The 12,109-nt window shown below is 45.3% G+C and overlaps 1 protein-coding gene across 1 annotated transcript; it reads left to right on the forward strand.

Annotated features, from left to right (window-relative positions):
- The first annotated feature begins 1,934 nt into the window (after window positions 1–1,934).
- LOC115082073 (calmodulin) lies at window positions 1,935–4,709 on the forward strand. Its single transcript, XM_029586338.1, has 3 exons — window positions 1,935–2,096; window positions 3,036–3,171; window positions 3,844–4,709. The coding sequence occupies exons 1-3, from the start codon at window positions 1,950–1,952 to the stop codon at window positions 3,870–3,872; spliced, it is 312 nt and encodes a 103-aa protein (XP_029442198.1). The 5' UTR covers window positions 1,935–1,949; the 3' UTR covers window positions 3,873–4,709.
- The last annotated feature ends 7,400 nt before the right edge of the window (window positions 4,710–12,109 follow it).

Genomic DNA, 12,109 nt, shown 5'->3' on the forward strand with positions numbered 1-12,109 from the left:
ATACCTAATAGGGCCATCAGCATGCATTTGCATGTTGAGGGAGCTGTTAGGTGCCTTGGGTTGGATGCGCGTTTTCCTCCCCTTACTGAATAAGGGGTAAGGGAAAACACGCGTCCAAGAGCACTGAACTGTATCGGCCTGTTAGTGAGGGAAAAATCAGGCTGTTTTCTGCAGATTGCCCATCCCTGGAGTAGACAGACAAACTTTAGTAAAGTAAAAGCAACAAATCATGTATTCTCAGTGTGCTGCAGCAGTCAAAAAAGCAAACAATGTTAGGAATTATTAGGAAGGGAATGGTTAAAACAGAAAATGTCATCATGCCTCTATCACTCCATGGTGAGACCACACCTTGAATACTGTGTAAAATTCTAGTCACGGCATCTCAAAAAAGATATAGTTGCGATGGAGAAGGTACAGAGAAGGGCAACCAAAATGATACAGGGGATGGAACAGCTCCCCTATGAAAGGCTTGAAGAGGTTAGGGCTGTTCAGCTTGGAGAAGAGATGGCTGAAGGGGGATATGGAGGTCTTTAAGACCATGAAAGATCTTGAACAAGTAGATGTGACTTGGTTATTTACACTTTTGAATTATAGGACTAGGGGGCATTCCATGAAGTTAGCAAGTAGCACATTTAAGACTAATCTAAGAATTCTTTTTGTCAACTCAGAAAGCTCTGGAATTTGTTGCCAGAGGATGTGGTTAGTGCAGTTAGTGTAGCTGGGTTCAAAAAAGGTTTGGATAAGTTCTTGGAGAAGTCATTAATGGCTATTAATCAAGTTTACTTAGGGAAAAGCCACTATTAATTGCATCAGTAGCATGGGATCTTCTTAGTGTGTGGATAATTGCCAGGTTCTTGTGGTCTGGTTTGGCCTCTATTGGAAACAGGATGCTGGGCTTGATGGACCCTTGGTCTGACCCAGCATGGCAATTTCTTATGTTCTAGCCACTGGTTCAGCACATGACATTTTGGTCTTTCTCTGTAATCTAAAACTTCAGTGGGGCAAACTGATTAGGCTGTAGTTTTTTTGAGTAAGTTCTTGGTGATCATCTCAAGCAGAGCTTTTTTGTTCTGACTAACCTTTTGTAGTCTAGGGATTCTGTTGAAAAAGGGAGGGGGCACTGAAGAAAAAACTGCAAATGTAACTTGGACAGAACCTAAAACTTCAATACTTGACATATATTTTTAGAAAAGATTAAAAAGCTTCAACCTACAAGGCAGCAATAAACTAGATAAGCTCTTTTGGGTTTGATATGCCAAGCTGCAATAGTTGACACCAGTTTACAGCTTTAGAGTAGTCTTACTGTCAATCATGTTGCACATGTTCCTCAGGATGAAAATAAAAGCTGGTCATCCCAGTGACTTAAGTCTAGACTAGTTGGGACAGAGGCAGGGCATCTGATTCCATTTTGCAATTGAGAACTGGAGTTTCAGCAAAGTAATGACTATCTGGACAACATGATATTGTAGCCAAAATGTATGAATTGAAAAATTTCAGCTGTTCAGTCTTCTAAAGAATTATACAATATTGCAAAGATTAGAAAATTGCTGGTTGAACACTTTTGGCAGGATATTGAACTCTGTTTTAACACTGAAAGGTTACTTGGAGTTGGAGTAGTGTGGTGGTTGGTGCAGCAGGCTATTAACCAGGAATGCCAGGGTTCAAATCCCATTGTTCCTTGGGCAAGTCACTTCATCCTCTGCTTTGAAGTGTCTGATAGGAAGAATATAAATTAAAAAGCAGTAGTATTTCAGGTGCATGGTAAATGCATCAAACAAGACTTGAGGGTAAACTGAATTCTCATTTCCTTTGTAATGCCCATTAAATAGGGTTGGTTTTGAACCAGTCTAAACTACTGCCAAGCTCACTCTGTAGCTCTGAAACTATTCCATTTAATCCTGATATTTAGCTCAGAATGTGACATAATATGGCTCTTAAGGTATTGGAAGATGTTTCCTGAAATTACAAAATGTTTACTTTTCTCTTTAGGTAATGGCACCATTGATTTTCCTGAATTCTTGACCATGATGGCTAGAAAAATGAAAGATACAGACAGTGAAGAAGAGATTCGTGAGGCATTCCGAGTGTTTGATAAGGTGTGTATTTTGACTGGAAAGTCTCTCTAAATTAGTCTTCAACTGGATCACAGAAGCACAGGCAATTACTTACCTGGAATCTAGCAAATCTCAAATTCCTGCCCCAGGACTTTTGAAGGATCCCCCTACATGATTTGAACCTTTATTTTGCTTCTAATTCTGCAGTTAACTTGATAAAGTACAGTTAATGTCTTAATGTACCTTTTTCCTATTTGCTTGTTTTTAGTTGTACATAGCATTAAGGAGTTTTGGCTTAGTATTAACCAGAATGCTTTATAATAAATTACATAAGTACTGAGCTCTGTGCTGTCTTAATCTGTGTACTTGAGGTAGCAGGAGAATATAATTTGCTCAGTCATAGCAACATAATTTGAAACTCAGTCTAGTTTCTCTGTTCCTACCAATAGGCTACTCATTTTCTTGCCTCAAAGTATTAATGCCTGTTTAACACATCTTTAAAGGTAACTGCAAAATAAAGATCCAAAAAATGCCTTCTACATGCACCCACTTAAATGTCTAGCTTTTTCTACCCCACCCCATACTGTTCTTGCTGTCAAACTTTACTGTTGTCATCACTGAAAAAACTAACTTGAGACAGGTTTTTGCTAAGACTAAGTTGAACCTCCCCCTTTCCATCTATTCAGTTTTACTTTAAGTGAGCATTTTTGCAAATAGTATTTTTGTATAGCAGAACTAGATGGGGATCTATGAAGATTTAAGTGTGGCAGTCCTGGTCTCTGCCTGTAGCTTAGGGACTTGGCTACATGTACTAACATCCTAAAATTAGGACTGCCTTGGATGTCTTGTAGTAATGCATAAGGCCTTTTACTTATCCTGAGCCTACCCTTATCTTGTGTGCTGTTTGATTGCCATTGACTTACATTTAGTAATAGCCTCTACTGAACCAAATATTGAAAGTTTATAGCTCTGTTATCTTAGGATGGCAACGGCTACATCAGTGCAGCAGAACTGCGCCATGTAATGACAAACTTAGGAGAGAAATTAACAGATGAAGAAGTAGACGAAATGATCAGGGAAGCAGATATTGATGGAGATGGACAGGTCAATTATGAAGGTGAGTTTTTTAAATGTCTGGCTAAGGCTAGAGTCTATTATAGCCTTATGTATATATCTGTATATTTATTTCTGAGACTAAATACTACCTATTTCTATGCTAGCCACTACTCTGGCTTTTCCTCCTCCCAGTTCAAGTACCCCTGTTTGTTGTAACTTTTCACTCTCTCCCTCTCTCCTAGCCTATTGTTCACGAAGTTGTTAATTTTAATGTTATTGCACCACTGTTTATTGTAAACCGATACGATATGATTGGTATCATGAGTGTCGGTATAAAAAAGACCTAAATAAAGTATATAGTCCTTGCTTGTGTAATCTTCAAACTTCTGTATAGTTACTGTATAAACTACCATTTTATGGAGGATTTTGCCAATATTTGGGAAATGACTTTCTGCAATGGTAATTCTGGGGGAAAGGTTTCTAGTTTCTCACTAGATAGCGGATAGCTCACTTTACTAGTTCAGGTGTGAATCCACTTTTGTTCTTGAGCAGTACAGAAAGTGGAAAATGTGATTGCAATTACAAGGTACTGATCTACTGCAAACTCTATCTGATCTCTGGCTTCACCCAAGAACCTTAATTGGGGAATCTTGTCCCATTCTTTCTTGCATTCACTATTGCATATCTGCCCTTTTCTGTAAAACTGATGTGTTTTTATTTTACTTTTTTCCAGAATTCGTACAGATGATGACTGCAAAATGAAGACTCTTCCTTTTCCCCTCTAGAAGAATCAAATTGAATCTTTTACTTACCTCTTGCAAAAATGTTCATTTACTCATTCTGTTTCTGTATAGCAAAACTGAATGTCAAATACCTTCTGTCCACAAAAAATCTGCATGTAATGGTTGGTGGTCCTGTCCCCAAAAGATAAAGTTAAACATCAGTTTTACAGTATAAATACTTGTACTACCTTTAAACAACAAGGAAGCACTTAGTGGACTTAAGTTCCATTTGCTAACTATTACACTGTTTGGGCTGGCCAGTTTTTTCATGCATGCAGCTTGATAATTGAGCAGTCAAACCTTTGTATTAAAAAAAAAAAAATCCACTCTGTTGTACAGTGGATTGTATTTCAATTTGTAGTATAAAATTGTCACTGCAGATTAACTCTTAAATTGGTTTATACCTCAGGATATGGTGTGCAACAAAATGGTTGAAGGATGCAAATAGAGTAAAAAAAAAAAAATCCTTAAGGTTGAATGGTTCTTCTGTATTTAGTGTGCTCCAAAAATGCAGTGATCTTAACTACAGATGGCATGTCTGTTTATATTGGTTTGACATTGTCTGCATTGCACTATAGTGAAACGGCTGTCAGGCTGTTACTGTTCACAAATTTTTGGGAAAAACATTCACCAAGGGAGCATCTTTGGACTCTCATTTTTAAATCTTGTGTACCATGACTTGGAGCCGGCAGAGTAGCCTATATCTACGTAGGACTTCAGCACAATGATCAACATGGCTGTTAAAGATATTACAATTTATGTCCATTCCAAGTTGTAAATGCTAGTCTTTTTTTCCAATAAAAGACCATTAACTTAATGTGGTGTAAAACATTTTTGATACTGAAATTAAATGTAGTAGTGTGTATAGTAAAACTTCATAAATGTCTCATCTCCCTAAAAATTGCAAACATCTAAATAGGCTAAGACTGCAATTTTGGAAGTTGTAGAACTTTTCTCAGGACTCAAATATTCTAAACTGGGCCTCTGACTTGGCATAGTGCAGCATTCAATGAAAGCATCTAAATTCACAAGTCACTAGTGAAAAGTTGCTGTAAAGCTAGACTTTATTTGGTTAGATCATAACTGCTCAAATTTAATTGTGTTCAAACTATGGTTGCTCCAAATGTCTGAATATATTTGGCATGAATGGCATCAGATTGCTTAAACTCTTGAATCGGCACTTTTTTGTTCAGAGTTCGGCACCTTAATTAGGAGCCTTTAGTGCTTATATTCGGCTGTTTTAAGGTTTCTCACAGGACAAGCAGGATGGTTGTCCTCACAAATGGGTGACATCGAGGATGGAGCCCACCACGGAAAACTTCTGTCAAAGTTTAAACAGAACTTTGACTGGCCCCTACTGGGCATGCCCAGCAAGGCACTGACCCTGCAGCCAGCAGGGGTCTCCCTTCAGTCTTCTTTTTTCCGCGCAGCAGTTGCCACGCGGTGAAAGGAGCTCTCTTACCACGTTCCTGACAGGAATTCGGTTTTTTTCTTTCCGAAGAAAATTTGCCCCTCAGGGGTCTCCCTTCGACAAATTTGTCACCTCCGCGAAAGCCGGTAAGTTTTTTGCCGATTTTCATCGACTGCCGTCGATTTTGGCCCTAGAGGCCTGTGGCACTTACCAATCCCGCGGCTAAATTTGGCCCTAGGCCATGGCGACGGGGTTCCGTCGTTGTCCGGATTGCACCCGGACTATGTCAATCACAGATCCCCATCGGGTCTGTGTTCTATGTTTGGGAAGTGAGCATGATGTCCTGACTTGCACTAAATGTGCCCTAATGACACCTAAGGGTCGTAAAGCCAGGATGGAGAAGATGGGGCTCCTCTTCCATGCACCCACCCCAACGCCATCGATAGCATCGACGTCATCGGAACCGGCACCGTCGAAGTTGCACCACCATCGTCAACCCTCCGGTGACCGTCCTCCACCGATGACTTCTCGGCCGTCGACTCCTGTCCCCTCCCCGGATGGGCGAGGAGATCGGAAGGATAAGCATCGCCATCGACGACACAAGTCTCGGCCCGTCGAGGATCCACAACCATCGACCTCTGAACAGGCCGAGCCACCGACAAAAAAGCCTCGGTCAGACCTGGCACCGTCCACGTCTCGTTCGCAGGCACCGAGGAAACCCTCACCCTCCCGGGGTGCGGGGGCCGTGATCCCACCGGTTACGGTGGTACTTCCGGCCCTGCCTCAGCCTCCCTCTCCCGTCGAGCCGGGTATGGTTACCCCTGGTCTCCGGGCAGAACTGGACCGGCTGGTCCAGGAGGCCATCGAGAATGCGATGCGAAGATTCCAGCCTCCACCGGCACCGCCTCCGGCACCGATTCCGGCACCGCCTCAGGCACCGACTCTGCCACCGAGGAGGGAACCGACCACCGAGCCTCTAGTGGAAGCGTTGGCACTGATATTATCGTATGGAGGCACTCATGCGCGCCCTTCCATCGGTGATTCCAGTAGCACCGACTACACCATCATCTCCGGAAGGACATTCATCGACAGGAGAAACACCGTTCCGGATTCCCCCGTCCGGTGTCGTTCCATCGGTGCCTTCACATACCTTTCCACCGATTTATCCTTCGGCTCCATCGATTCCAAGATCGGCACCGATTCCATCGGTACCCCCGAAGCCCTCGATGCCGTTCACAGTTCCGCTTGCAGCACCGATTCCATCGATGCCTTTGGATCCTCTACCAGGTCCTTCAGGACTGCAAGCCCTACATGATCCTTATGATACCTGGGGTGATGATACATCTTCAGATACAGATTTACCATCCCCACCATCTCCTACAGAGAGTAGAAAACGATCTCCTCCTGAAGATCTCTCCTTTATAAATTTTGTAAAGGAGATGTCAGAAATTGTGCCTTTTCAGCTGCAATCTGAGACCGATGACAGGCACCAAATGATGGAGCTGCTCCAATTTCTGGATGCCCCAAAAATCATCGCTTCCATCCCCATTCACCAGGTATTTCTGGATCTTTTAAAGAAAAACTGGGAATCACCTTCATCTGTGTCACCAGTTAATAAAAAAGCTGACTCAACATACCTCGTTCACTCAGCACCAGGATTTCAGAAGTCTCAACTGGATCATCGCTCTGTTGTAGTTGAGTCTGCGCAAAAGAAGGCCAAGCGCCTAAAACCACACTCTTCCACTCCCCCTATCAAGGACAACAAATTCCTTGATAGTGTGGGCAGGAAAGTGTATCATGGGGCTATGTTGATATCTCGCATAGCTTCATACCAACTTTATATGACTCAATACAACAGAGCTATCCTTAAACAGATGCAGGACTACGCTGACACATTACCGGACCAATACCAGCCACAGCTTCAAGCCCTCCTTCACAAAGGATTTGAAGCTGGGAAGCACGAGATCAGAACGGCCTACGATATCTTCGATGCTTCCACGAAAGTCTCAGCTACTGCCATCTCAGCCAGACGTTGGGCTTGGTTAAAATCATCCAACCTTCGCCCAGAGGTCCAGGATCGTCTAGCCGATTTACCCTGCTTGGGGGACAATCTGTTCGGAGAACAGATTCAACAGATTGTGGCGGAATTGAAGGATCACCACGAGACGTTGAAACAACTTTCGTCTGTTCATTCTGAGGTATCCTCCAAACCACCACCTAAGAAGGACTCTAAAAAGTCATTCTTTCGGCCACGTCGTTATTACCCTCCATCGACTAGGCCTCGTCCGGCTCGATCCTCCACCAGACCTCAGCTATGCCAACCTCGGAAACAAAGACCTGCTGTAGCCCCACCTCCCGGGCCTGCGGCAGGCCTTTGACTTCCCGATACGGAGCACATGCCATATCCCACTCCCCCACATCCCTGTAGGGGGTCGTCTGTGCCACTTTTTGCAGCATTGGATACGGATTACCTCAGACCAGTGGGTGCTGGCAATTATCGCACAGGGTTACCACCTCAATTTCATAACTCTTCCGACAGACTCCCCGCCTCTTCAAGCATGGAGTCTATCCAGCCACTTGACTCAATTACAACAGGAAGTATCCCTTCTTTTGCAATCAAATGCTATAGAACCTGTCCCTCCCTCTCAACGAGGCAAGGGATTTTACTCCAGGTACTTCCTAATTCCAAAAAAGTCAGGAGGGCTACGTCCAATTTTGGACCTTCGGGCCCTCAAGTACCTTCAAAAAGAAAAGTTCAAGATGGTAACCCTGGGCACGTTACTCCCTCTTCTGCAAAGAGGGGATTGGCTATGCTCCCTCGACCTCAAGGAAGCTTATACCCATATTGCGATAACACAATCCCATCGCAAATATCTGCGGTTTCTAGTAGGCCGCGACCATTATCAATACCGAGTACTACCTTTCGGTCTGGCATCTGCTCCACGAGTCTTCACCAAATGCCTCGTAGTTGTAGCAGCATTCCTCAGGAAGGAAGGTGTCCACGTATACCCCTATCTGGACGATTGGCTAATCAGGGCCTCCACCCCTCAGATTGCCCGGTCCTCCCTACAATTGACAATCAACACACTCCTTTCCTTAGGGTTTCTTGTCAATTACGAGAAATCTTGCTTCGTCCCATCTCAAACCTTATCTTTCATTGGGGCAGACTTGGACACCTTACAGGCAAAGGCCTACCTTCCGCTTCAACGGGTCCAAACTCTCATGTCCCTAGCTCACCAGCTCCAGTCTCAAGATACGGCCACGGCTCGCCAGTTCCTCATTCTCCTAGGACACATGGCATCCTCGGTTCAAGTCACTCCCATGACCCGACTAGCCATGAGAGTAACACAATGGACTCTACGACACCAATGGATTCAAGCTTTTCAGCCTCTGTCCTCCATAGTCACAGTCACACAAGCGCTGCGCCTATCCTTAACCTGGTGGACGACTCAGGTCAACCTCCTTCAGGGCTTACCCTTTCTTCCACCGGATCCGCAAGTAATCCTAACCACCGACGCTTCTCACATCGGTTGGGGAGCCCATGTGGACAACTTTCAAACCCAAGGGTTATGGTCCAACGAGGAAGCCGAACACCAGATCAATTTCCTGGAACTTCGAGCAATCCGCTATGCGCTCCGCACTTTCAAAGATCATCTCTTTCATCAGATAATCTTAATCCAGACGGACAACCAAGTGGCCATGTGGTACATAAACAAGCAGGGAGGCACAGGCTCCTTCCTTCTGTGTCAGGAAGCTGCGCAGATCTGGGCGGAAGCCCTCTCCCAGTCCATGTACCTCAGGGCCACTTACCTGCCGGGAGTAGACAATGTATTGGCAGACCGGCTGAGCCGTGTCTTCCGACCGCACGAGTGGTCACTCGATCCTCTGATAGCGACCTCTCTGTTTCACAAGTGGGGTTCTCCCCGCATAGACCTCTTTGCGTCCCCTCAGAACCACAAAGTGGACGATTACTGCTCTCTCATTCGGAGCCAGCACTCTCGGCCGAGGGATGCATTCTCCCTCAAGTGGACAACCGGTCTGCTCTACGCATTCCCTCCACTTCCTCTTGTGTCAAAGACTCTCGTGAAGCTACGCCAGGACAGAGGAACCATGATCCTGATAGCACCTTACTGGCCACGCCAAGTATGGTTTCCAATACTCCAGGATCTCTCCATCCGCAGGCACATTCCTCTGGGAAAGGACCCGCATCTGCTCACTCAAAACGACAGATGCCTCCTCCATCCCAACCTCCAAGCCTTGTCCCTGACGGCATGGATGTTGAAAGGTTAGTCCTTCAGCCTTTCAACCTTTCAGATTCCGTTTCTCGAGTCCTGATAGCTTCACGAAAGCCTTCCACAAGAAAGTCTTACTCATACAAATGGAAAAGGTACACATCATGGTGCACTTCTCAGTCCCTTGATCCCCTTTCCTGTCCAATCTCCAAATTCTTGGACTATTTATGGCATCTCTCTGAATCAGGTCTTAAAACCTCTTCCATTAGGATGCATGTCAGTGCGGTAGCCGCCTTCCATAAAGGTGTACAGGGTGTCCCTATTTCAGTACAACCCCTAGTAACACGTTTTCTTAAAGGCTTGCTCCATCTGAAGCCACCCTTACGGCCTCCGGCCCCATCCTGGGACCTTAATCTGGTTCTTGGTCGTCTAATGAAACCTCCTTTCGAACCTCTGCACTCCTGTGAGTTAAAGTATCTCACATGGAAAGTGTTATTCCTTTTGGCTATCACTTCAGCTCGCAGGGTTAGTGAATTACAGGCCCTAGTTACCTATCCGCCTTACACTAAGCTCCTGCAGGACCGGGCGGTACTCCGCACTCACCCTAAATTTTTACCTAAGGTAGTTTCTGAGTTTCATATTAATCAATCCATCATACTACCTATCTTTTTTCCCAGGCCCCACTCCAACTCTGGAGAACAGACCCTGCATACCCTAGACTGTAAACGGGCTCTAGCCTTTTACCTAGACCGTACAGTTTCTCACAGGAAGAGCACTCAATTATTCGTCTCTTTCCATCCTAACAAGTTAGGACAACCTGTGGGTAAGCAGGCTCTTTCCTCCTGGTTGGCGGACTGCATTGCTTTCTGCTATGAGCAAGCGGGCATCCCTTTTCAAGACCGTGTCAAAGCACACTCTGTGAGGGCCATGGCTACGTCAGTGGCACACCTTCGATAGGTGCCGCTTCCTGACATCTGCAAGGCTGCAACCTGGAGTTCTCTCCATACCTTTGCAGCCCACTATTGTTTGGACAAAGCTGGAAGACAGGACTCCATCTTCGGCCAATCTGTCTTGCGTAACCTTTTTCCAACGTGATGTACCAACACCCTTCCACCTTCCCGGTAGGGTGCGGATGCCCTTTACCAAATTCCACCCCAGTTGTAGTGCCTGTTGCACGTCGTTGGGTGCATTTGGTGCAAGTCAGGACATCCTCAGCTCGGTACTCACCCATTTGTGAGGACAACCATCCTGCTTGTCCTGTGAGAAAGCAAATGTTGCTTACCTGATGTAACAGGTGTTCTCACAGGACAGCAGGATGTTAGTCCTCACGAAACCCGCCCGCCACCCCGCGGTGTTGGGTTTGTTTTGTTTTTACTTTCTAGGCACTGCCTGTAGCTTTGAACATCAGACTGAAGGGAGACCCCTGCTGGCTGCAGGGTCAGTGCCTTGCTGGGCATGCCCAGTAGGGGCCAGTCAAAGTTCTGTTTAAACTTTGACAGAAGTTTTCCGTGGTGGGCTCCATCCTCGATGTCACCCATTTGTGAGGACTAACATCTTGCTGTCCTGTGAGAACACCTGTTACATCAGGTAAGCAACATTTGCTATCTCAAATGGTAGAATATAGACACTTTAAACTTGAGGCTTTTAAATTTAAACAAGGCACCCAGTGCTGGAAGTCAGCACAAAGTCCCAAAACTTGTGCGACCCCTGTCAATCCCTCAGTAACAGGCTGATAAGTAAAGTCCACGGGATAGGTAAACAGCCCACTTTTCTGTGCGTGTGATTCAGTATGCAGCTTAGGCCCAGCGGTAAAAGGAGGCACTAAGGATGCTAGCGTGTCCTAGCACCTCCTTTTGGACCTGAGCGGCAGCTGTCAGCAGGTTTGACAGCCAACACTCAACTTTGCCAGCGTCTGTTCTCAAGCCCACTGACAGCCACGGGTTCAGAAACCGGATGCCGGCAAAATTGAGCATCCAGTTTTCAAGTAAATTTCTTCGGGCACTTTCCCAGTGCCCGAAGAAATTAGCACCTACCCAAAGGTAGGTGCTAATTTCTGAAAGTAAAATGTGCGGCTTGGCTGCACATTTTCCTTTCTGAATCGCTCATGAATACCTAATAGGGCCATCAACATGCATTTGCATGTTGCGGGTGCTATTAGTTTCAGGGGGATTGGACACACGTTTTCGGCCCCTTATTGAATAAGGGGTAAAGCTAGCGCATCAAATGCACGTCCGATTGAGGGTTAACAGTGCTCTGTCAGTGTGCACTGTACTGTATCGGCCTGTAAGATAGCTAAATTTGAGCATTAAGCCTAGGGGAAACCTTATGTTTGTCTAGGCACATAGGGCTTTGGAGTATCTATCTCATAGTAATTAAGATATTTGCACCTGAAATCTCACATTCCCTGTACGTACCCAGATCAGTCCAGACTCCTGGGTTTTGCCTCCCTGCCAGCAATGGAGACAGAAGTTTTGACTGACTCTGCCCTATACCCTGAGGTGCCACCCACAGTCTCCATCTGTCTCCAGCAGATGATGGAGGTGCAAAATCCTGCAGTCTAGTTAGTGTTTAGTT

Source organism: Rhinatrema bivittatum, unplaced genomic scaffold (genome assembly GCF_901001135.1).
Source record: "Rhinatrema bivittatum unplaced genomic scaffold, aRhiBiv1.1, whole genome shotgun sequence".
Taxonomy (NCBI): domain Eukaryota; kingdom Metazoa; phylum Chordata; class Amphibia; order Gymnophiona; family Rhinatrematidae; genus Rhinatrema; species Rhinatrema bivittatum.

Excerpts from the sequence above, each read along its gene's own strand:
- LOC115082073 (XM_029586338.1), top strand. The coding sequence starts at position 1,950 with ATGTTTCCTGAAATTACAAAATGTTTACTTTTCTCTTTAGGTAATGGC. Across the intron at positions 2,097-3,035 it reads CATTCCGAGTGTTTGATAAG|GATGGCAACGGCTACATCAG; the intron begins GTGTGTATTTTG and ends CTGTTATCTTAG. Across the intron at positions 3,172-3,843 it reads TGGACAGGTCAATTATGAAG|AATTCGTACAGATGATGACT; the intron begins GTGAGTTTTTTA and ends ACTTTTTTCCAG.